This window comes from Hylobates moloch, unplaced genomic scaffold (genome assembly GCF_009828535.3).
Source record: "Hylobates moloch isolate HMO894 unplaced genomic scaffold, HMol_V3 SCAFFOLD_1, whole genome shotgun sequence".
Taxonomy (NCBI): domain Eukaryota; kingdom Metazoa; phylum Chordata; class Mammalia; order Primates; family Hylobatidae; genus Hylobates; species Hylobates moloch.
This window is the reverse complement of record NW_026652276.1, coordinates 94,620,918-94,646,989: the sequence shown is the minus strand read 5'-3', so window position 1 is coordinate 94,646,989 and position 26,072 is coordinate 94,620,918. Positions and strand designations below refer to the sequence as shown.

Genomic DNA, 26,072 nt, shown 5'->3' with positions numbered 1-26,072 from the left:
TGAGCCTTCCTCCTTGTTGCCTTCTAGAGTGGGGATGCAATGGCTGGCACTGCAGCAGCAGGCTTGTGACCTGAGGCACGTGCAAAAGTGGCAGCCAAAAAGACAAAGAACCCTGAATCTCTGATGACCTCAGAGCTGCTGCTATGACTGCCTCACCCACTGCCCAACCCCCTGATGTGAGAAAAGTAAAAACACAGCTCCATCTTGTTTAAGCTCCTATCACTGTGGGTCTGTTTCTAGCAGTCAGACACTATTCCTAAGCAACACAGACAGCTGCAAACTCTGAGGTTCCCCCACCACGTAGATCACAACCCTCATGTCCATAGCCCATTCCTCTGGGTGCTGACTGAGGACCCTTCAAAGCATGCCCAGTACCCTGATCTGTGGATAGATGAGGGGTGACTGTGCATGAGTGAGGCTGATCTCTTTTCTACTTCCTGCTCTTATTTCATGAATAGCAGTCTCACCTCTGGGGCCTGACTGCAGGTCTCCAAGGATGATGACACACCAGATATCTTCCCTACCCTCGGGGTCAGGGCCCATCCCACAACTCTGTGCACACCGCAGGCACTCACATCAATTCTTGAGTGTCTCTGTTTGATGTTACTGTCAGCAGGGAGATGGCCCCCAGATCTCTTCCAGTGTAATGGCCCCTATGGAAGCATTCAAATACCTTAGTAGACACTCTTCATCACAGTGGAAAAACGAATACAGACAAAGCTATACTGCTGGCATGTGTATGATGTCTCCTTGTTTTCAAAGCCTTTTCACACGTAGTATCTCACCTCCTCTTCACAGTGCCCTTTGAGTCAGGATAGGTGTAAATGCCACAGTTTCACAAATGAAAACTGGAGGCTCAGAACGGGCACAGGTGCTTCTTGAAGGCACATTAGTAGTAAATATGGAGTGAGGCCTGGATGGACTCCTGGGAAGGGCTCTTTCTGGGGGTCACATATCCAGAAAGACATGTGAATATATACGTGTGTGAAACGTCACGCTCACTGTGCCCCCACCACTGTCCCCCTGATACATTCACAGTCACAGTCCCTCTTGTCACTCTGCTTCCTCATGTGCCACCTTCTAGGCAGATCCCTTTCTGTCCCATTCATTGCGTCTTCCCCTCCAGAGCCAGGCAAGCATTGCCCCTGTCTTCCCTTCACCTCCCCAGCTCTTTCTAGACTGGTGGTCTGATGTCATCTCCTAGCCATGGCCTGTCGCAGAGGGGAACGTGGATTCAGGACAGAATTCATATGCTCACTTCATTCTGTTCAGGGGCAGCGTGGCTGGCTGGGAGGTCCTTGAATAGCACAGAGGGATAAGTGCATTTGACTACACTGAGGCATCAAGGCTGTGCAGCCAGCCGAGCCAGCCATGTCCTGCAGGCCATGGGCCACCCCCTCCTGCTGCCTGCCACATGCCTGACCCCAGCCACGTCCAAGGGACAGTGTCCTAATGCTCTGGCCAGTAAGTGTCATCACCCCCAATTTATCCTGGGACTCAAGCATGTCCCTTGAACAAAGAAGGGTCAGGTGGGTGGTGCCTGGTGTCTCCGAGACTGTCACAAGCCTGAGATATTCATCCTAGTGGCCCAGGAATAGGTTTAGGGTTGGAGTCAGAGTCTGGAAGAAAAGCATGACATGACCTGCCCAATCCCAGCAAGCTCCGGAGAGATTCCCCAGGGGCATTTACCATCCCACCAAGCACACGGGAGTCCAAGACATCCAGAGAGGGAGGGCTGAGTCCCTCAAAGGGAGGATGGGGCCACCTGCGTTTCCACACCGGGCTTAAAAGGGAACAAGGGAGCGCCATCCACATCTGGATAAGGGTGCTCCCGGGAGTGCTGAGGCGGATGACATGAAGAAGACACCAAGACAGGAATTACAACTGTGTCTGCTGGGTGCCCTGAGACCCATGAAGGGCTCTGTATACCAACCCCTGATGTCAAACACCCAAGCGAGGGAAGGATGGCGCTGCTACAGAAGCCGAGCTGCAGATGGGAAACTGCACCTGCAGCATTATTCACAAACGTTCACTCATGAAGTGCATTCTTTTTTTCTTTTTTAAAAGTATAGATGATGAACCAGATTTGGACCAATCGAAGTCAGGTTCTCACCACATATGGGAAAAAGTTCATTCCCAGAGCAAAGCATAATTTAGTAATTTCCCCATCCAGAGGACTACTTGGACATGGAGGCAGGACCCCACCCACTGTGCCACCATCTTAGGGGGAACCCTGCACTCCAGCCCACTAGCCTAAGTACAGTCCCTCACCAACAAGGCTGAAATCTCCTCTCAAGTCCTAGTGACATCAGAGGCAGCCGATGTCACTTAGAGAACAGCAGTCTTGTCTCAGAAGCCCAGATGTCAGTGCTGGTTCTGCCTTTGAGGCCGTGTGATTTCAGACCAACTAAATTCCAGTTAGCTAATATTCAGCTTCCTATGAACAGGTGCCTGAAAATGAAACTTGCCCTGCTCTATCCTATAAACTGTCTGCACTTTGAGGAAGGGTCAGGGCTCTGTTCCTGTTTTCATACCCAGTCCCACTGTACAGGAGGCACTGGGCCTGTTCCTGTTTTTATACCCAGCCCTGTTGTACAGGAGGCACTGGGAGGTGCTTGTGGGGCTGAAACTGCATTCGTTTACAGGGTTGCTGGAAGGCACGACCCTGGAATCCATGAGAGCTGTTTTGAAAACAATGGTGTCCCACCCAAACTTACATCCCTATCTCTTCTCATTGCCAGCCTTTGGAGCTGGGGGACACTTGTCACTCCATTTTTTTGTCTCTGGAGTCCCTGCTGCCATTCTGTGCTCCCCGCCTCCCATCTTCCCTGCAAACCCATGCACAGATTCCGCCTCCTAATGCAGCATTTTGCTTATGTCACTCACAGATCTTAAGCCTTTCATGGTTCCCCAATGCCAACTGAATAAAAGCCTGAGTCCAAAGCCTCAAAGCCCTTCTCATTTAGGTGGAGATCCACTTCCCTCTGCCCCACGCAAAACTCAAATGCACCGGAAATAAAATGAAACAGTCACGGTTAATAGTAATAAGGGATTACTTATAGCAATGGGAGTCTTTTTAAGTGTTTCTAAGTTTATTGTTATTTTATTAAATAGACTAATTAAAGCAAATGTTAATTGTCCAGGTTTTCAGCCATTTTCCTTTTCAAATGAGTAAACAATAATTACTTGCAGATGGACAGGTCCTTCCTGGCTGTCCTGCATTTTAAATATTTCTGCTAGTCACTGTGCAGGCAGAACTGACTGCACTTAATTTATAAAGGAGGATTTATGGACTTACAGATGACAACAGACAGCCAATCAATACGGGATGATAATAACAGCATGTAATATCAAGGAACATTAGGTCTCAGGCATGATTTGGGGAGAGAAGTGGGCAGTCAGAAACCTTACCATTTGAAAAAGGTCAAGGTCTGGTAGCAATAAAAATGCCTAAGCAAATAAAGTCACACCTGTGAATCAGGCGAAGGCATACATCGCAGAGTGAAAAAGGATTTTAGACTCGGTAGAAAAATTACTTCCCTGGGCAAGGATCTGGGCTGCTGTAGGACAAATGAGGCTGTGTTGGGAGAGGGTCTATTTATTCCTGCTAAGAGCAGTAACAGTGAAATGCAGATGTGGAGGACATCTCCCAGTGCTCGCTCCTCCTGGGGCTGAGATCTGAATCTTTCAGAAAACAGCGGAGGAACCAGATGCTGTGGAAAGCCTGCCACGCCACACCCGGGTCTCACCACACATATTTAAGAACCACTGGCTTTATGACATTTATGTCTGGTCAATTTTACCAGGGGTGGGGGGCAGTTTTTATTGACTTAGTAGATTGTTTGCTTGTGTAACTGAAAAGGGCAACCAAAAAAAGTACCACGTTGCAAATTCGATTACCAATAATCATGTTACGTCATTAAAAAATAAAACTATGAGTAATCATTGTGCTCTTTGAAAAACACTCAGAGTATTACACAGAATTCCACAGCCAGCTTTCCTGCGAAAACCTACAATCATTCCATTTAGAAAAATCCAGTTCCACAGACTTTTCAAGACTAGATGCAACCATCAAAAGGCGTGTACAGAAACTTCCTTAGTCACTGAAAAAGCAGTTGGAATATTATTTGTCTCCTGTCTACGGTTCTGCTTTCATTGAGGAATAGCTGGAGAGATCCCATTAAATACGTGATGAATTTTCTTGTAAACTCTCCCTAGGGGACTGAATTCTCTGTTTTTCTTTCTAACATACTCCAGTCAAACTTTGCAAATCCCATTCCCCAGTGAAGATCCCGCCACCTCATGGTTTTGGAGACAAGCTTACCTCCTTGCAAGGTGTACTCGGTCACTGCCCTGCTGAAGACGCCCAGGCCAGCCCCATTGTACGCTGCCACCTGTATCTCATACTGTGTCCAGATGATCAGGTCTGTCACCAGGCAGTAGTTCACCTCTGGGCTGGTGATGTTCCGCTGCTGGTACTCTCCGGGAAGGCCAGCCAGGCGGTACCTGTGCCACGAAGGAAGCCCGTCATGATAAGGAAATAATTGGACCTGGGAACTGTGTTTACCCGCAGTTATTCTGCAGGGTTGGGGGAAATGGAAGTAAATAATCAAGAACAGAGCTTAGAGGTCAGCCCTAAACAATACTATTTCCCAACTTGATGATTTTGAAAAGTGTGCTCTAATCTCACAGTGATTATAAGCTCAAGGCAAAATGGAACTGACATTTCAACTACATAATGGTTAAGAAAAAATTACAGCTTTTTACATGTAACTCGTCTAGGGACTACAGTGACTTAGGACCAAAAATTCCAGACATGATTTCCATCGGGGAGTTGCTGTAAATCAGTTTGAGAAACATTTTCCTCTTGTGAGTCTGAAACGTGGGGAGACTTCCAGAAGCAGGCAGCACATGGTCTCGTGGTCTCCAGGGACAGAGCTCCACTAGGAATTGCAGGTTTGTCCAAGCATATCCCAGAACAGGAATAAGCGGCTTTGAAAAGGTGTTGAAATTTCTGAAATACTAGTCCAGTACTAACTATGACAAATTGCTTTGTAGAAGACCTCTGTGAGTGCTTGGGTACTATGTTCTTAGCGTACTAAAGGTGGAAATTTAAAGTAGTGTTTATGAAAAAGATAATGAACACAACTCAGGACTTAGGATGTATAAATTAGGAAACTGCTGTGTGTACTGTGAGAAGATTTGCGTTGTATTATTTTGATTAGCAAATGTTTCTCCATGATTCAGTCTATAGAAGTTAATGCACTGAACTGACTCAGGTAATTTACTGAGCTTTCCTAGATCAGCCCCCCTGGGTAAAGCCAGGGGTATGCCCAGAAGGAGTGACTGCCCGGTCATCCTGCAGCTGCCAAAAGCCTCTGATTTCTATCCCAGAAGTGGCTCCTGCCTCACAGTCCCACACTTGAGTGGCAGCAAATCCGCTGGCTTTTCATGGTGTGTGGAAATCTTCAGGCTCCTCCAGGATGCTGATCTCTGAGTTCTGTGGCTCTGCAGATTCCAGATCCATTACCTGTGTGGTCCCATGCGGGCAGGGCACCTGAGCACGAAGGGGAAGGAGCTGAGATAGACACGCGTGGACCGGAACATCAGTAAGGCTGCTGACATCGAAGCAGAGAAGAAACCCAGAAATTCAGGCCCTAAAATGTAAAACAACTTTCCCAAGAGAAGGATGGCTTGAAAATGAAGTGAGGAAATCGAGAAATGGTCGTACAAGGTTCTTCACAAAAATCAGGAGTTTCCGAGAGCATTCTCTCGTTCCCTCTTGCCACCGACCATGTGCACTTGGTGGGGCCTGTTTGATAGAAAACAAATGATGATAAGCAGACGGCCCTTGAACAGCAAGAAGGTACCAGGCTTCCTTCTGTCTCTTGCCTGAAAGGAGCAAGTGGCCTCTGGGCTTGCCTGATGGGAGACTCAGGGAAGGGACAGCGTTATTCCGTGATGGGCAAAAATGAAAGTCAAGTTATCAAACCACGTTTTGGCTTCACAGCGTGTCCATCTCTAACTCCTTTACTGAACGACCTGAACCAAGCAAGTACACATGCAATTCCCAGGGGGTGTTCAGATCACCGACATAGCATGATGGTCCTCAAGGCAGTGGGCCACTGGGAGAAAGGCTTGGCATGGATTCACCTGTGTGACAGGTATTTCCACTTACATTCACCATCTACAAAAGATGAACTCTTAAATGGGACTGAGACAGCCATTTGGGAAAAGGTAGAAACTGGCTCCATGCCCACACCATGCACCTGAGTAGCCTGTGCATGCTGGCACCAAGCACCATCTGTAATCACATGATGGAACAAGGATGGCCCTTAAGAAGGATTCCTTACGTGGACCCAACGCTACACAATGCACGTTCCAGGGAAGAGCCGAGGAACCTACATCGGAAGACTTTGCTCAGTGGCCATTCAGGAGCTAGGTGGTGTTGGGAAAATTCCAAACTTCTCTGAGCCTTGGTTTCCACCTCTTTAAGGTGGGAATGACAGTAGCATTTCCATGCTTGTTGTAAGAGTCAAAGGAGACACTGCATGTAAAAGAGATGTGAAGGTGTAAAGCACTCTCTAAGTATATAAACATTTTTAAACACCGTTCTTCTACTGAGAAGTATGGTAGAGACAACTATGAGTTATAAGGAACTACACCTGCATGAGCCACCCATCTTCTCCGGGGCCACTCTTGATACCACCGTGAAAAACAAACTGCAGAATTCACATCTTCCAAAGAGCCTGCGCTCCCCTGCAGAACTGTCACGTTGGCCCATTCTGACCAGTGGCTCTATTACCAGTGGCTTTTGTAATAGTCACAGGATGTCTAAGAAGGTCACAATTAATAAGGGAAGTGCAGGGCAGCCTCCTCTTGCTGGTAAGATATGTTGCCCAGGAGACCATCTCAGCCAGAACAAGATGATTTTTTATACAGAAATAAACAGGAGAATGTTTTTAAAGGACATAACCCCTATGCTCCTTTCAAAGAAACACCCTGCCTATTATTATAAATATTTTATTACTGCACACGCATCCTAACTACTTCTTATGGCTGGAGCCACGGAAGTGATTTATTTCTCTTTGCTTTCCTTGCATTGTGCCTTGGATCTGACACAGAGACTGTGCCCTGGAGGATACACACTCGCAAACAGAGAGCTGACGTGCAGACCGGAGGATTATGCGGAAGCGTTTCTAAGCAAATTCATTTTGGCTCTTTCATTTCTGAAAACTTTGATATTCACAGGCCTAGGGTAGTGCACCCGCATCTTGGGGCTTTCTGGATTTAAGCTCCTGCAAATACAGAAGATGCCGTCATCTCCAGCACCCAACTCTACTGACCCCATCACAGAAAATCCTTTTAACAGTAGCAATCCCGCAAAATAGAGAAATGTTCAGTCCCCGACGTGGCCTCATAACATCAGAGAGATTTTATTATTAAACTCTGTGCCCCAGGCCTGGTTCTGTAGGATGACTTTTAAAGTCCTTACTTGACAGCTTCAGCCTAAGGAAACTCTTCCTGCACATGCTGAAGAAAGGCAGAGGCAGAGGGATGACAGGCCTGTGCTGCTGGGGAGAGAGGGCGGCCAATTATTCTCATTAGTGGATGGCTGCAGAAAGAGAGGTAATGGCTAAGGCAGGGGCAAGAGCAGCAGTGCCACAGGACCCCTCGGCCGCAGGCAGCAGGGACATGGGGCTGTTTTCGGGAGCGGAGGTGGTCAGGCAATTAGGAACTGTCCCAGGGGATCAACAGGAACCAGAGCCTGCGGCCCCCACCCCGAGGGGACAAAACTGCAAGCTCCTCTTCCCCCTTCTTTGAAATGAGGAAGGACAGTTGGAACCTCGAGACAACAGGGGCCTTGCTATTGATTGGAGCTCTTTGTGTACCCCGGGGATGGCCCATATAAACCACTTCAGGTGGGTCACAGTCTGGCTTACATTTAGAAGAGAATCCCGACGCTGGAGGAAAAACTTGAAAACAGCGGCAAATTGGTTTTGACAGGCAAATAGTCCAGCCATATAGAAAAACACATATTAAATGATGAATGGATAGTTATACACATATATACAGGGAAGGCGTTGCCCTTCATACACAAGGATAATGAAGCTGAAGATGCAACATTTCCCAATTTCTCACATTTATCTAAGAAATTACATCTGTCTGCTGAAGACCTTTGTTAGCCACTATTTACTGATCACACACTTGAAACGAACCCAGGAAGGGAATAAGGGGATACCCACCATTCTTGTCCCAATAACACTGGTAAAATGAACAAATATGTCCACGGTGGTGCAATCTATTAGAAGAGATTTAATAATTATCATGCAATTCTGCTTTACTTTTTCTTTTATTTGTGTCAACAGGCCACTGCAATGGTCACGTTCAGTGCAATTTTAAAATGAGCAGTTTTGGCAAAGGAGGTTTCTTCTCTCAAACACAGACAAGCTCAGACACAGTGTTCCCAATAATTCTAGAAGCCTAACTGTCCTTTATAAAGCAAAGATAGCACACTGGCTACCCTTCAGCCACATGTGGCCTGCAGAAGTGTGTGTTAGCCCTGCCCTTTGTTTCCAAATATATTGATTTCATTTCCAACATCTAAAAGTTGTGAAGTTTCAGGTACAAAGCTAGATCTTTGGATTTCTGGAAATACTAGAAGATCTGGCAATAGCAAGCAATACACCAGCATGGTGACAACTCGCTAATAATTATATGAAATTAATTATTCTTAATTTAAAATTACTGTATTGAACAACACATGCCCTTGGTTGCAAATGTAAATGGAATCAAAAGACTCACAATGAGGCCAGGTGTGGTGGCTCACACCTGTAATCCCAGCTGAGGACTGGGAGGCTGAGGGGGACAGATCACCTGAGGTCAGGAGTGTGAGACCAGCTTGGTCAACATGGTGAAACCCTGTCTCTACTAAAAATACAAAAATTAGCCAGGTGTGGTGGCACATGCCTGTAATCCCAGCTACTCGGGAGGCTGAGGCAGGAGAATCGCTTGAACCCAGGCAGCGGAGGTTGCAGTGAGACAAGATCGTGCCACTGCACTCCTGCCTGGGCGACAAGAGCGAAACTCCATCTAAAAAAAAAAAAAAAAAGCCTCACAATGAATAATATACCTTGCTTCCAATCCCTAATATCCCCTCCATTCTCCTGCCAAAATGCTACCCCGACACCAGTTTTGTGTGTGTCATTTATGGTCAGATACGCACAGAATGTCTCTGCAAGGCTGCCCATGTTGGCCTGTGCCCTCCAGTTTGCCACAGTCTCCACCACTCCCTAACATCTCACACCTGGCCTGTCTCCTTTGGTTCCTGTTTGGCTCTTACAGACATTAGAGTTTGCAACCCTTGGTGAAATCGACGCTCAGCTCTAATGGCAGCCTAAAGATGGCCAATCACAGGGTACTTGCCTGAGGATGTATCCACGCAACACCCCGTTGTGCTCTGTTTCTGGGGGTGGCTGCCACTGGACCATAATGGACTGATTAGTCCGCCCACTGGCCACTATATTTTTCGGGGGAGCACTAGGTGGTTCTTCAGGTAGCATCAACCTAAAAATAAAAGACAGGTAGGAACAAGAGAGATGAGTACCAGAAACAGCGGGGGCCCATTTGTATTTCATCTATCTTGCTGAATCTTGAGCCTGACTATTTATGGAAATCGGGTTTCAAGAAAAGCAAAACACAAAGCCGATGAAACCAAAATGACATGAGAAACACTTACTACAAATCAACGTAATAGAAAATCAGTTAACCAAGCAATGAGGAAAGCGTGGAGGTGACTTTGTTCTGTGTGAATAACCCCAGCACCTCAGCCCTTTAGGAAGACAGCAAGCCTGAATGCGTCCACTTGTGGGCCTGCCGTCTCAGGCTCCTCCCAAACTGTTTTCTCCGGCTCTTTCAATATTTCTCATATCAAACTCCCACATTTTTTGGGGAAAAAAAAAGGTATTTAGAGCTGAGCTGTCCTACAAGTCAAGCCCGCTGAAAGCTCAGGTTGGTTGGGGAGGGTGTGCTGAAATGTGATGAAGCCATTTTCCCATGTCGCCTCCAAATGAGACTTTTCAGAGGCGGCCCTCGCAGGGATGGGAGAGCATGAAGATCGCTCAGGAACGCGATGCCTCTACAGAGACAGCAGAATCTTCAGCTTCCCTTACAGCACGCTAGGTGTTGACTTGTTAAGACTGTGGCATCAGCTTCCATCTGGCAGTGGGGTGGGCAAAGTACATGGAAAACATGTAAGCTCTTTAATTTCCTGTATACAGGGGGCTATGCTGTCAGGAGCGATTTATGTAGGCACAGCCAGCTCGCCACAGGACAAATCCAAGAAACCTGCCTCACAGCAATGAAGGAAGGCCCAGCTAAGCCTGCGTGGGACTGTGTTTCCCTCTTTGTGACAGGCTTTTCTGCTCACGTTTTGGCCAGTCTCCCTGAGGGAGGCCAGCGAGTTGCTGTGATCAATTCCGCCACCTAACGTGATGCTTCTCTTTGGCGTTCAGGCCCCTGGCTGTTCCGCGCCCCCACCTGGGGCAGGATTCACGCACCTGCTTGTCTCGGCGCTGTACTGGCCCCTGCCCACTTCATTCACCGCGCACACCCGGAATTGATAGGTACGAGCCGGAGTCAGGCCGCTCACGGTGACGCCTGTCATCTCGGGGCCAACGTTTGACAGATGCACCTTCCACGGAGAGTCTGAAAGAATGAAGAAAACGAATTCAAGCCCACAGACTTATCATGTCTGAATAATAAGAGGTGAATGCAAAGGCCTTCTCAGGGAACATCTCATTTGCTTAGCAGGACACCTCTAGGAGAAGGAATGCTTATCCCATTTAGCAGGTGTGGAAACTGAGGCTCCAGCCATGTGGCTAGTAACTTGCAAGCCAGAAAGGAAACTTCCCCCCATGCTGCCATCAACGAGCAAAGGGATTTTTTTTTGTGCAACCTGCATATGTCGGTTTAAAAGGAACCAAAATGTCCCTAATTCCTGTGTTCAGTATGTAAGGGGAGAAAGTTCTCTGTCGGCTCACATGGTTAGGCAGATTGCAGATTTGTTTCCCAGAAAAGGATGCTGCACATGTCACTGAATGATAAATAAAAACTATATTCATTAACATTTTAATAAAAGAGGAAATGAGCATGATAAAGACAGATGGGCTGTGTACTTCGCCCATTACGCCACCACACCCTTGAGTGGCTTTGGCTGGAGAGAGGCGTAATGAAATTCATAGCGAGTTTAGAATATCTTCCCACCCAGCTTTCCAGCAGGTGTGCAAGAGCGACTCTGCCAGCCAAATGCGCTCTCGCCGGCAAGGCTTCCGAAGGCTCTGGTGGAGATCCTACACCTTTGCGTGGGTTTTTTGCAGGGTTTAAACAGGCTTTTCAGCCCAGTCATTTTGTAGAGTGATGCCCTGGAATGAACAAGGTCTTGGCAGTGACTTCCAGCATCCGCTGTTGGTTCCCATTCTGAATTGTGACGATGCCTGAACTGAATTTTCAAGTTATTAGTGAAGTAAAACCTGGGTGGGGGAAATTCTTCTGGAAATCGAGCTGTCTCGCTGACCTGAAGTGGCGCGAAGGTCCCTTTCACCCACATTAGAGACGGTCAGAAAGAGACGGTACACGCATTCTACCATGGTGCTGGGCTAGGCGGAGCCTGCAGACAGTACCAGCTGCATGTCAGCATCCACACATAAAACCCCAGCCGCTTCTCCAAAAACCTACAGCCTCAACCGCAGGCATTCGTAAGTCTGCGCCTGCGAGCTCATCAGAAATGTACTCCAGCTCCTGACCGATCACCAAGCAGTGGCCATAAATTGCTCCAAAGAGAAAATGAGACTCTCAAAGGCAACTTCTGTTGCCTCACACAGAGGTGTCTATCACTAATTCAGAATCTGCTCACTGGATTCCTTAACACAAAGTTAAGCTGCTCTGAAGCATGAAGCCAGTTGGCTATGAAGATGGAATCTTTTTAATTATTTCAAATCAAGCTGCTTCCAAAAATGGCTTTCTGGGAACGCAGTCTTCGCCACCAGCTGGGCATTTTAGCATTCTTGGCTTTTGATTTCCAGTGACATGGATAATGGGCAGCTGATGAGGATCTCCCTGTGTGTCTCCTTTAAAAACAAAATGTGCACATTCCCAGTTACCTACGGAAGAACTCACGGCAACTTCCCTTTTCGCTCTGGGAGCCTGAAACCCTTCCACTTGCATCACGCAGCTCGTGGTGATCTGGTTTGCTAAGCAGTCTCCCTTACAGAAAATAGCCATTTGTCAATGCGGAAGACAAAAGGCCATTCCCAGTATCAGGGCAACCAGACTCGGTTGGTAGAAAGCAGGGCCCCTTTGTGCCAAGTCCAGCTTCCATGGAAATATCATTCTCATTCTGAAGAGAACTGGTATGTAGAAGAAAGAAGCACGGAGACCACAGCTGACTATGAACTCTCCCACTTAAGGGTGTTCAGTTTTGTTTGAACTTCCGTGAAAACAGTGGACAAATCAGAACCACAATGATATTGCATCTAATACCCACTAGGGTGGCTATTATTAAAAGAAAACACACACACACAAACAGAAAATAACAGGTGTTGGGAAGGATGTGGAGAAATTCCGCCCCATTGCACGGTTGTTTCGAATGTAAAATGGTATAGCTGCTACAGACAACAGTATGGTGGCTCCTCAAAAAATTAAGACAGAATTACCATAGAATCCAGCAATTCTGCTTCTCAGTATACACTCAAAGGAACAGAAAGGAGGGGTTCAAAGAGATATGTGCACACTTGTGTTCAAAGCAGCTTTATTCACAGTAGCCAAAAGGTAGAAGCAACCTCTGGGATATGATGAGGTTTCTCTTCAAAGAATCCAATCAATCTTTTATTCTTTAATTTATAGTACCCCTCCCCACTTCCGCCTTTTCTCCTTTTTTTCCTTTTTTCCTTTTTAGACACCCGGGCATACCACAGTACCAGGTGTCATCAGTAGCAGCTCACATTCCTTCCTTTATTTGGAAAGAGGACTAACTTTCTAGTTCATTACAGAACACCCCTTCCCCTTTCCTCTTCGCTTTCTTTTACGTGCCCACCTTATCTAAAAAAAAAATCAAATGTTTAGCCAACTGGGATTAGTTTAGATTGTACGACCCAACCCCGGCCAATGGGGAAAGGGTACAGGGGCAGGACTTGCGTCAGGAATAAAGGCTCTCGTGCCCCTTTGTTCAGGTGTGCTGTCATGGCGACTGGCCAAGGAGGCACCTCTCTTTGCATAAGTAAAATTGCTTTGCTAAGAATCCTTTGTTCGAGTATTCAATTTCCCCAGGATTTTGAGTGTTATTCCTAACAAACCCAACTGCCCACCAATGGATGAATGGGTAAACAAAATACGATCTGTCCATACAATGGCTACTCTTCAGCTTTTTAAAGGAAGGAAATTAAGACACATGCTGGAACATGGATGAACCTTGAGGACAGTATACTACGTGAAATAAGTGAGAAAAAGACAAATACTTCATGATTCCACTTGCATGAGACATCTAGAACAGTCAAATTCACAGAGACAGAAAGTAGGAGGAGCAGAGGAAGGAGAAATGGGGAGTGATTGTTTAGTGGTGCAGAAGCTTTGCAACATGAAAATAACTCTAGAGAAGGATGGTGTTGATGGTGGCAAAACAGTGTGAATGTGTTTAATGCCACTGAGCTGTGCACTTACAAACGGTGAACATGATGAATTTTTTATGTGTGTTTTACTACCATTAAATATTAAAACAATGCCTGTAATCCCTGCACTTTTGGAGGCTGAGGCGGGTGGATCACGAGGTCAGGAGTTCAAGACCAGCCTGGCCAAGATGGTGAAACCGCATCTCTACTAAAAATACAAAAAATTAGCCAGGCGTAGTGGCAGGTGCCTGTAATCGCAGCTACTCAGGAGGCTGAGGCAGAGAATTGCTGAAACCCGGGAGGCGGAGGTTGCAAGGAGCCCAGATCGCGCCACTGGACTCCAGCCTGGGTGACAGAGCGAGACTCTGTCTCAAAAAACAAATTAAAGGAAATAATGAAAAGATGGGGTGATAATATATAACCCCCAAGACTCCCTGAGTATGAAATAACTTACATTGAAAGCATCTAGCTGTAAGATTGGCCCAGGGCACTGGATAGCTTGCTCTCCCTAGATCCACACTCCACTCTCCCTACCCAGCTCTGTCCTGGGGACTCCTGCCCTGAGGCTTCCTGTAGATGAGGGGAGCAAATGTAAGGCTCTTCCTTCCTCACTGGGAGGCTGCCTGCGGCTACCTAGGTCCTTCATCCAAAGGGTCTCCCTCTTTTCCAAGCAGCCACCCTACACAATCTCTCCTTCTGGGGTTCTGCAACTGCCTCAGGCTCTTGAACCTTAGAGTGAAACCCGCTCTGAGGCTACCAGCCCCTGGGAACAGTGGTTCCCCTCCACCTGCACCTCTGCAAACATTCCCCTTCTAAAACGTCCTCCTCGATTGCTCTCATTCAGGAATGCCATCTTTTCCCTCAGGAAGCTTGACTGATACTGGACTCAGTAAAGCTCTTCTTCCACCCCTTTCTTCCTTCAGACATCACAGCGTCTAGCAGTGAGCCATTCACCTGCTCAGTCAGGCACAGTGAACAAACGTCGTTTCAGAAAGAGACAGTCAAGAGGACAACTGTTGTAACCAGGTGACTGAGGCGATTAATCAGACCGTGGGAGAAGCAGAGCAAGCCTGGAGATGTCGCCCTCTTGCCCTCGGCCCCATCCCGCCAGCCAGGCCCTGCCTGATCCTGGCTGTTTGTTCACTAGGAGTGTAAACAGCTCCTGAAAGTCCAGAACCCCAGCCTCAGGGTCCAGAGTCTGCTGCCTGGTTTGATTTGACAACAGGGCCTATTAATGACCTCTGCATCTCAGGGCTCTGCTCAGTCCTGCTGCAACTATAGGATTCTTTCTTTATTCTTTTTCCTCTTCCACTAGAAGATAAAAGGTCTGGCAGGAAGAGAGATTAAAGTGAAAGCTAATACAAATAAACCGATCCATCTCTGGGCACCCTGATTTGCACACACACACACAAAATTGTTTTGGGAAGGATTTGCTCATTCTCAAGCTCTGGAATTGCAAGCTTGCTGAGAACTGTTAAAATTTAAATAGCAAGTATGTTCCTAACAATCAATAAGCAACATCCCTTTAAAAGGGTCCTCCCCCAGCCGGTCCTTACAGAAGAGGGCCACAGGATGCTTGTCTTGGAGGCTGGCAGGTAGAAGAATCTTTTGATAAAGGAAACCATCCCATAAACATTTAATACTTTTTTTCTTCCCCTTCAGGGACTCTTAGATCTAGAAGACTGAGGGATTTTACACTTCCCCAGCCAGGCTCCGTTCTACAGAGGGCATCACTACACTTTCGTTTTCTTAGGGGCAAGGCCGAGAATCATGAGGAATGAATCACAACCCCGCGTTAGCTGCTGGTTTAAAAAGCTGGTGGTTTCCAATCTTTGAAAATGTACTGGAAGCTTTTTCCAATAAAAAAGAGCATTATCATTTTCTCAATTAAAGGTGTCTGAAGAAGGAACATGTTTTTTGAAAGAAGATTTTTTTTTCTTTTCTTTTTTTGAGACAGGGTCCCGCTTTGTCATCCAGGCTGGAGTGCAGTGGCGCAATCTTGGCTCACTGCAACCTCCACCTCCTGGGTTCAAGCAATCCTCCTGCCTCAGTCATGTTCCATCACCCAGGCTGGGACCACAGGTGTGCGCCACCATGCCCGGCTAATTTTTGTATTTTTTGTAGAGATGGGATTTCGCCATGTTGCTCAGGCTTGTCTTGAACACCTGGACTCAAGCAATCTGTCTGCCTTGGCCTCCCAAAGTGTTGAGATTACAGGAGTGAACCACCACGCCCAGCAGGGAGATTTTCCTTAATTGCCAAAAGTATCGTCATATTATTAATACATAACATTTCTGTGGCAGTTTGCAGCCTGGAAGTGCTTTCAGGGCTGTAGCCACAGAAACCTGCTTGGGAAGCAGGTCTTACCACGCCTCTTTTTCACTCCAGGAAACCAAGACTCAGGGAAGTTTAAATAACGTCTGCTGAACTTCACAGGTGGCATCTATCTAGAGTGGCTCCATCTCAACATCACCAGAAGCGGAGCAGCTGGTGTCATGTGCCTCCTTGGGTTATGTAGCAGGAAGTATCGGCAATACCCAAGAAGTATTCACACACACACACACACACACACACACACACACTCTCTCTCTCTCTCTCTCTCTCTCTCTCTCTCTCTAAGAAAAGAAACCACCTGGAAACGGAAGGCAGCTCAAATCCAGTCTCCAGGCAATAAAGAAGGTGCAGTAATCCCAGCACTTTGGGAAGCCGAGGCAGGCAGATCACGAGGTCAAGAGATCAAGACCATCCTGGCCAACATGGTAAAACCCCATCTCTACTAAAAATACAAAAAATTAGCCAGGCATGGTGTCGTGCACCTGTATTCCCAGCTACTTGGGAGGCTGAGGCAGGAGAATCGCTTGAACCCAGGAGGTAGAGGTTGCAATGAGCCAAGATTACGCCACTGCACTCCAGCCTGGTGACAGAGCAAGACTCCGTCTCAAAAAACCAAACAAAACAAAAAGTGCAGGAACCAATTAAACACCAGAGTCACCAGAATCCTAATCTAGGACCTGGGGCCTTCTATAGGACAACTGTCATGGCCTCTGCCCAGGCAGGAAGCGGGGAGGTAGGTGGGGGTTTTGTGGATGAAGAGACACTGACACACAAAACAACCAGTACGATGGCTGGACCTTGTTTGGACTCTGGTTCAAGTGTAAAAAGACCTTTCTTTTTAGATACTTAGGGAAAATTAAATATAGACTGAATAGCAGGTGATATTAAGGACTACTAGTAATTTTGTTAGGTGTAATCAACTTTTTGAGCTGCTTACTGATCACTTAGGGATGAAATGACGTAATTTCTGGAATTTCCTTTAAAACACTCTGGCAAAATAAAAGTGAGGAACAGATGAAATAAACATGGTTAAAATGTTATTGGCTGTTGGAGCTATATTTTTGTGTGTATTTAGTACTTTTAATAATAAAAAGTTCTTAGAAAGTGACTATTTTTGTCACAGCATTGCCAGTATGGAGCATTTTATAACTGCTGTAATTGTCTATTGGTGGGTGAAAAATGTAATTTGGTTGATGCTTTACTTTGCATTTTTATATGAACGAGAATGAGCATGCTTTCATTAAAATAAGGATAGTTCCCCCAGGTTACAGTTAAGTGGAAAAATTAGGTGCAAATTTATTATTTTTCTAATTTGAATTCTACTACTGTTTTTGCTACAACAGTCTGCATATTGAATCTCCTGAAATATAAGTATTAGCTTATAATAATCATGGTGATCCATTTAAAGAGTTATCCACTTGCTAAGCTCCCTTGGGATCTATTTTATTCCCTGTTTGGTCCTCAGCAACTAGAAGAATGCCTGACACACAGTAGGAGCTCAATACGTGTTTGTGGAACAAAAGCACCCACTCCGTTGGAGCTACTGTTGATGCCTGCATGTGTCCACGTTCAACCTTCACAGTAACCTTGAGGGGGATACAATCATCTTCATTTCCACATGAGAAATGGATGGAGTGAAGGCTCAGGGTCTCTCCACTCACCATTAATGCTCCTTGTGCAAACTCCGCATCTCATTGTTGCCTAAGATTTAAAGCTGCGAAGTTAAGGGCTTGGTCACAGAGATGAAGGAGAAGATGAGATTGTCTTGGAGCAATGCCCATGAGGGCCCCCGCCATGGAGCTCAGAGGGGAAGCTTCATGCTAATCAGAGGCTCCCCTCCACCACACCAGACTGTCTCTCTAGACACCGAGTATAAGCAGGCTGCATTCCTTAGGGTGGCACTGCACACTCAATACAGGTGCTGCTGAGAGTCTAGCCCTAGGCACAGATCAGGTTAAATTCCCCATGTCTGGAAGGTCTATCAAGCATCAGCAGTGATGAGTCACGTTGACAGGGTCCACCCTTGACGTGATGTGATGAGAATGACGCTTTACTTCGCTGGTCTTCTTCCCAAACCCCCATAACCCCGGTCTAGCTACAAGAAGAACATCAGACAAATCCCGATTGAGTGACGTTCTACAAAACAGATCCTGGACGGGATCCTGCAGCAGAGCGGGAAAGACGTCATCAGGGAGAGACTGCGGAGCTCGGAAGGGGGCAGTGACTGCAGTGAACAATAAGGTGTCACTGTGGGCTGACTGTGACAAAGGCACCACACTAGTGTCACAGGGGAAGCTGGGTGGGGGGTCCATCTTTGTAACAATTCTGTGAACTCCAAACTGCTCTAAAATACAAAGTTTAGTAAGAAAAAAGAAAGACCTATCATGACTGGTTGGTCCAGAGCAGGCAGGGGAGCGGCAGGTTAGGAGGCCCTGCGTGGAACCTGCAGTGGAAGGTCATGTGTTTTGCATGAGAAGAGCAGATCCATGTGTATGTGTCCACATGCGTGTGCCCAGGCACACAAGAGTGAGGGCTGTCAGAGAGCTGGGGTTAAAGCCACTGGGATTCCTCCTGAGGCTAAAGCCTGGAGGATGAGGCATCCCAGACATGGCTCACACCGAACTCCTCAGTGGTGGGGGGGCCTGATGCCCACGGGGTGGAGCAGCAGCAAAGGGCTAGGGCTCCATGAGCTGCAAACAGCACTGCCAGTGCCCTCTAGGAAGGAAGCTCATGCCAGCCCCAGAAGGAGGATGCACAGAGTGACCTGGAGCTCTTGGCTCCCATCACATCGGGCCCTCCCTGGGTACCAGCAGAGGCTCTTTCAATTTTGTATTATTTTTCTTAACAAGAGCTCCAAAATTACACAGCAAAACCTGGATCCACCCCTGAGAACCAGATATCCATCTCCCAACCACATTTTTTTCCATCTTAAAGGGGTAAAAAATGGTAAGTTTTATGTATATTTTGTGTGTATATGTATTTGTATATATATGTTTGTGTATGTACATTTATACCATAAAAAATAATAGAAGTTCACTTAAAATTTTTGGAAAATAAAGAGTATGGGAAGGAACTGAAATGAAACAGGCATAGGTCCATACTGCAGTTCTTGTTTTTTTAAACCATTCTCATCATTGTTCAATGCTTTCGGTAATTACTTTCACGTTTCTGGAGACTCCGACCTATATCTTAGTGTTCAGCTCAGTGAGTTACTGAGAATAGTTTGGTGGAAGGAATGACATTTCCTCCACTATATTAAAGTGCCCTTAAATTACTGTCGTCACACGAACAGAAATAACACAGTTTTGAAAGCCCAGACAACAAAGAATTTCAGCCTCCATGCAGTTAAACTGCTTGGGGTGAGGCTTCGGAACCCACTCCTACTCTGAGCCACTCACCCCTCCAGGCTGGAGCCCGGGCTCAGAGATGGGCACAGCCAGGGCTACGAAAAAGCTTCTCTTGGTCTAGTCAGAGCTCATCTGGTCATTAAAAGAGAAGCATAGATAATAACTAGTTATGCAAAGGTTATATAAAGCATTTTCTGCAGGATTCTAGTTAAAAACTCTTACAATGACAAAAGGAGCATGACTTTTAGTGGCACTGTAGAATTCCAAGCTTAAGCTGGTAAATACATTTGTAGAACAGACTGTACTCCTGCAAGGGGACTGCGAGGGCCCCCGGATGAATGTGACTCTATTGAGGCATGAAACACATCTAAGACAAACACAATTTGAAAAGAACATTGTGAAACAGACCTGTTCGTGGCAACCCTGGAAGAGAAGACAGAGGCCACAGGAGTGACAGAGATAAACCACTAAGGATGCTTGAGAAAGAAAGAGGCTTAGGCCAGACAAAGACTTCATAGAACAGGGGGAACAAAGAGTAGGAAATAGATGGATACTTTCTACCGAAAACAAAACACCACAGAGTGGACAGTATAAATACATTTTGATATCCTTCCCTTTGGGAAGACTTTCTCTGTTGTATATATCTTTAGAGAAACCATAAAGGTCTGCAAGCTCAGGATCAAAATGCACCAAGTTTTTGTCTTAAAAAGTTAAGAACTAAAGAGCTGAGATATTTAGAAATACATGAAACCCCCAGCTAATGGATGCAGCCAAAATGATCCCAGAACAGGCTTTGAGGCCGTAGACTGCTTACATCCAGGGCACTGTGGCCTCCAGAGCCTCAGGTCAAGACAACAAAGGTGGCCCACCAAGGCCAGACTTTGACCTGGACCCAAGGGGAGACACATGCTCACCGGGAGGTGTGGGCCAACGTGCTGGAGAAGCCATTCCCTCCAGAGAAGGCGCAGGAGGTTGGAAGTGGTGACTGGATACATCCAGAAGCTTGGGGAACTTGATCTTGGGTGGGAGACCTATCCCGATGGTGGCAAACTCCTGCAACGGGCTGGAGATGGCTGGCAGGCAGTGGGTGGAGCCAGGGTCTCTCTCGGGATGGAAGCTGGCCTGACCTCCTGGAGCTCAAGCTATGGGAGCCATGCTGTATTCTGCACCGTGCGTTCACCACAGGCACTCCTGAGCAGGAAGTTACACCATCCTGTGGGACAGCCTGGGCCAGAGGATTCCAGAAGGTGAGGACCAACCAAGGATGTGGGAGCCACCCTGGGCTCTCTGACCCCCACCTCGTCTTGGTGAGGGCAGGAAGCTAACAGGAAGTGAACTCAGAAGCAGACCTCAGCCCCCTCTGGGCCCCCAACACGGACATGGTCCGCCCTTCATAAACACCTGTGACAGGTACTGTCTCCCCAGATATGCATTTATTAAAATGGAGACAAATGCTATGCATGGGAGGCTTAATATGCAAAAGCCCAAAGAAAGACAAGCTAAAATATGAAACACTCCCCAAAAAGTCCGAGGCCATTAGAAAACGCCTGTGTGAGGTGTGTTTCAAAGACAGCATTAAAATCATTTGAAGCATGAAGAACAAAGTCTCTTTGCCATTTTGGCAAGCAAAACAGCACAAAGCCCATCAGCTTTTAAGTCCATAACAGCAACAGGGGATGGAGATGTTGAATAGATTGTGCGGTGACAGCCAGGAGCAGCTTTCATGGAGAGTGGTGTGGAGATGGCTGATGGGTTCCCTACATGAAAAGGCACCTGTGGCAGAGAAAGAACCAACCCAGCCATGCAGCTCAGAGATTCTCTTTGTGGAGGAAGAATCTCTCCTGCAAAGACGCTGGGGAGGGGCTCAGGAGAGGCACTGGGCCTTGGAGAATGTGCTCCAAAAGCTAGTCTAGGCCCAGCAGCTGACAAAACCAAGCTGTGCTTCAGAAAGCAGAGGCGGAGAGGCACAAAAAAGCATCAGGCTACCGTGGGCACCAGAACGTTCCATGCTGGAGGAGGGACAAGCTGCCCGGAGGATATTGCAACCTGAACCCCAGAACATCATCTCAGCCTCAGCATGCTCTAGTCAAGCTCATGAATGCTCTTCCCAGACCGGTTTCCTCAGCGGGCCTCCGGCTTCCAGGTCCAGGCCTGGGGCTCTAGGCCATCTTGGGCCCCCTCCTTCCCAGGGAAACCCCATCAGCAATTCAGGAATGACCACCTTCCTGCTCCAGGCCCTCAGCCTCCTGCTCCCCTCCACTCTCTGAGCCTCACAGACAGCTTCCTGTAGGCCACTGCCAGGTTAATCTCGCTAAAAACTTGCTTTTACACCACCTTCCCTAGCTCCCGGCTTTGTGCAGCTCTTTGTTGTACAAGACTCAGGTCTGGCATCATTTGGTCCCTCTCTGCCTGTCCCTCGCAGGCGTCCCTTTTCAGCCAGGAATGATGCACCCGAGGCTGCTAGCAGTGCTCACTCACGGTGGGGTGAGATAAGAATTCTTCCTTTATACATCATCTACTATTTCTCCAGCTTCAATGTGCATGTATTACTTTGTACTTAAAAATACATTATTAGTTAGAAAATTGTTTTTTATAAAGCAGTCCATTTCAGCCTCCAGCCTCCAGCTTCTCCTGCTCAGAGATCCTTCTGCTCTTACTAATTCACTCACTGGGAAATTTCCTGAACTCCCATTTTGTTGCCCTGTATCCAAGCCTTGGAGTCCTTGGCCACCAGCTCCCTGCCGAGGCACCAGGGCATCCGAATACTGCCCGTTTGAACATTCTGCTCAAGGACCACCTCCAAGGGCCTCCATGCCCACACCTGCCCACAGGGAACCCCCCTTCCCTGAGGGTCTTGATTCTCAGATCCACTTTCCTGGCAAGCGATCACATACTACCCAATGCCCCCTCGTATATTCTTGGATTTGTGATTTAATTTTGTGAGTGTTCGTTGCCAAGAAAATAGACCTCACGCTCTTTCTGGTACCTCCTGGTGTCTAACGCTGTCAGGAGGGAGTGGATGCATGATTTGCAGACTTGCCAGAAGTGACTGTGCTCTGTACCCAAGGGAATGGCGAGAAAGAAAATAAAGGAGAGAAAGAAGGTCAATGGCTCATTTCACATGAGCCTGCCCTTAAAGTATGGTGACATGATATGTGTGTGTGTGCGTGTGCGTGTGTGTGTATGTTTGGGGAGAGATATCTCCTATTTTTTAAAGAGAGCTTAAGGATCTTCTAAAGTGAAAATCTGCATACAATTGGGTGATACAATGACAAATACAAACAAAACCAAAATCAAACTCATAAAGGAGAAGAATGCAAAGAGATGGAGATGTTCTAAGCAGTTGGAATGACTGAGATATTTCAGTTGGACACTCAGGTTAGCTTTGGGCTTCCTAGTAGCCAAGGCATAAAGGGACACGTGGATGGCACACTTGCAAAAGGAAGCTCCCACATTCATCCAGAGAAGCCAGCACTCCCTAGGCAGCAGAGATGCCGACTGCACAGAACTCCATGTGGAAGACAGTGAGTGATGTGGAAGATACAGAAGTGTCCTTCCTCCTGCACGTTGTTAGAAAACATGAAGATATGGGATTAACTCCAAATTCATAGAAAACAATGCTTCTTTCTGAGTTAAGGAAAAGTACATTATTTCAGGTTTGAGGCTTAGGAACCTAGAGTCATAGATGAAGACTATGTCCCTCAGAGCATCAGCTCTGAAATCTGTCCAGGGGGCAGGGCCTTGGGAATGCATGAATTCCCAAAAGCCTGAAGCATATTCATCTTCTGAATTCTCTCACATAAATGTAGGGGTATTTCTAAATGTAATATTTTGTGATTTTAAGAATAATTTGCTTAGAAATAAAACATTTCCCTACATAATTTTAAAAAGTCCTAAGAAGTGAGAATGGAAGGAATGTGTTACATGATAAACAAAACTGCTTATTCAAGTCAGTATCATGTTCCTTTTGATGGCAGCAGCCAGCTGCTCTAGACAGCCTGCTGCTGCCATCATGCCAGCTGTTGCATGGAGGTGCTGCCGGGGCCGCTCGCTCCAAGAAGCCCATAGGAGCCGGGGACAAGTGGAAGCTCTGCCCCTTACGAGTTGGGGCGGGAGCTCCCTGGGTGCCGCTGCAGCTGCCCAAACCGTGGCTGCAGACCTGGGACTTCCACTCCATGGAGCAGGCAGGAGCCCTGCCCAAGTCGTGGCTGCAGATCCAAGCCTCCTTGTGCTCTTGGGGGGCTGGGAGCGGGCAGGATCCCTGCCCTCTTGGGCGCAGCTGCAGCTGCCAAAACCCGCGGCTGCAGACTCAGGCATTCTTGCACTCTTGGGGACCCAGGAAGACCCCCTGCCCTCGCAGGCTTGCAAGTGCCTCTCTCACTGCCTGACTTCTCCTTGTTGTTGGCGCCCGCTCTGATCTGGGGGCAAAGTCAGGGTGAGCATGAGTGCCAATGAATGCCAGTAGGAGGCAGACAGACTCCTGGGCAGAAGGCGGGTCTCCATGAGGCCCCACCTTCAGGCTAGTGAGGGCCTGGGGGCTGGGGGCAGGGCTACCAGTCCCCCTGGCTGGAGTGGGAACTTGTGGTGCCTCTTCCAGGCCCGCTCATGGTCACCCATTGACCAATCAGCATGCACTTCCTCCCCTCTGAAGACCATAAAAACCCTGGGTTCAGCCAGAGCTGAGCAGATGACAGGAGGACCAGCTGTAAGGAGGAGCTACCCTCTGCTGGGAGCTGCAGACATCGGAATAACCTCTCCAGGGCCTTCTCTCTGCTGAGAGCTGCAGACGCTGGGACAACCAGCTGCAGAGAGAAGCTACTATCCTCTCCAGGGCCTTCTTTCTGCTGAGAGCTGAACACTTGTTGGGATGAGCTGCCGGCAGAGGAGCCACCCACTCCAGGCCTCCTCTCTGCTGAGAGCTGCAGACATGATGGGACGACTTGCCTACAGAGAGCAGCCACCCACTGCGGGGCTCCTCTGGGCTGTCCTGACACTCAGTAAAGCACCTCTTCATCTTCCTCACCCTTCATTTGTCTGTGAACCTCATTCTTCCTGGATACAGGATGAGAACTTGGACAAAAGCGCCACCAGCCACAGAGGTTTCTGGCTAGAAAAGCAACACTCCAAAGATCTCGTAACAATTTCCTATAAGTTCAAAAACAGGCAAACCTAATCTATGGCGACAGAAGTCAGAAGAAGGGGTTAGACTGACTAGAAAGGGCCACAAAGAACTTTCTGGAATATATTGTAAATGACGTGTATTTTGTTTGAGGTGTGGGCTATATGGCTGTATATATTTGTCAAAACTCCCCTAAGATCTCTGCATTTTGTTACATACAAATTATATCTCAATAAAAAACAATCAATATCACACATAACAGTAAAATCCTAGTAGACATTCCACTGAGATCAGGAAAAACACAAGAGACATTACTATGCCAATTATTTAAAATTATTCCAACCAACACAGTAAGATAGGAAAAACAAAAAGAAAACATTTTTATTATTTGCAAAAGATATGATTGTCTACCTTGAACACAAAGAAGAACAATGGAAAAATCGTTAGAATAATAAAAGAATATGGAATACGGCTGAATGGAAAATAAATATCTAAACATCAGTAGTTTTCCTATGTTCCTACAATAACTAATTAGAAGATGAAATGGGGAAAAATTGCTATTTACAGTAGCAATGAGACAAAATCTCAGGACAACCTTGACAAAAAAGTATACAGCCTATGGGTATAAACTTGCAAACCTCACTAAACAGCCGAATAAATAGGGATGCATATTATTTTCCGGATGGAAAACCAGAATTACTAATAAGTCACTTCTCATAAAACAATTCATAGGTTTAACATGATTAAAAATTCAATGGGACTACTTTTGAAACAAAATAATTTCAGTTTTTTCTGGAAGAATAAATGATGACAAGTAATAACAAAATTCTGAAAAGTTGACAGTTGCTTTATCAGTTATTAAAACACATTTTGGAAGTAAAGAAATTAAAATACTATAAAACTGGCAGAAAAAGAGATAATGAATCAATGGAACTAAATAATCCACAAGCAGACTTTTGTATAAACAGGTCCTCTGAATATACAAAGAAGGAGACACCATAAATAAATGGATTATTCAATAAATCATGCTGGGAAAATGGATCATTTGAAAGAAAGGAAAAGTCGTATGTCAGAGTATATAACACATCTAAATTCCAGAAAAATTAGAGAGTTAAATATATTAAAAATTAAACCTTTATAAACAAGGTAAAAACCTGTAAGAATTCTCATTTTAGGGTTGAGAGTGTTGAAATATCCAAACACAAAAGTAATGAAGTGACAAAGGAAAATATCAATAGATTTAACTACATAAAAATCAAACACTTCTGTATGTCAAAAAGTAATGTACAAACATTAATGGTAAAAGCAAACTGAAAAAATCCTTGTCACAAATGACAGAAAAAAAAAATCCCTAAGGCCTTGGATAGATAAATGGGGCAAAGAAAATGAACAGATCATAGCAGAGAAAGTGCACAAAGCCAATCGACTTGGCAGAATGGGTTCGAGAATACTAGCAGTCGAAACACAAACTAAAACAACCCTCAGAAGACCCGAAACTCAGAACCCTCAACCTTCTGAATGAAGACACAGGAGGATATCTTTGCGCATTTGGAGTAGAAAGATCATTCAAATGATTTCCTTCTAGATAGTTGCACTAGTTTTGCCATC

The 26,072-nt window shown here is 46.5% G+C and overlaps 1 protein-coding gene across 5 annotated transcripts in view; it reads right to left on the bottom strand.

Moving 5' to 3' along the window:
• The window catches only part of SDK1 (sidekick cell adhesion molecule 1), a 659,503-nt gene that overhangs the window by 240,299 nt on the left and 393,132 nt on the right, over positions 1–26,072 (bottom strand). For all 5 annotated transcript variants that reach the window (XM_058442285.1, XM_058442281.1, XM_058442284.1 and 2 more), the window contains 3 exons: positions 10,560–10,707; positions 9,427–9,567; positions 4,325–4,506 (listed from right to left, as the gene is read on the bottom strand). In XM_058442285.1, the coding sequence (XP_058298268.1) occupies positions 4,325–4,506; positions 9,427–9,567; positions 10,560–10,707 (471 nt within the window). The remainder of the gene's footprint in view (positions 1–4,324; positions 4,507–9,426; positions 9,568–10,559; positions 10,708–26,072) is intronic.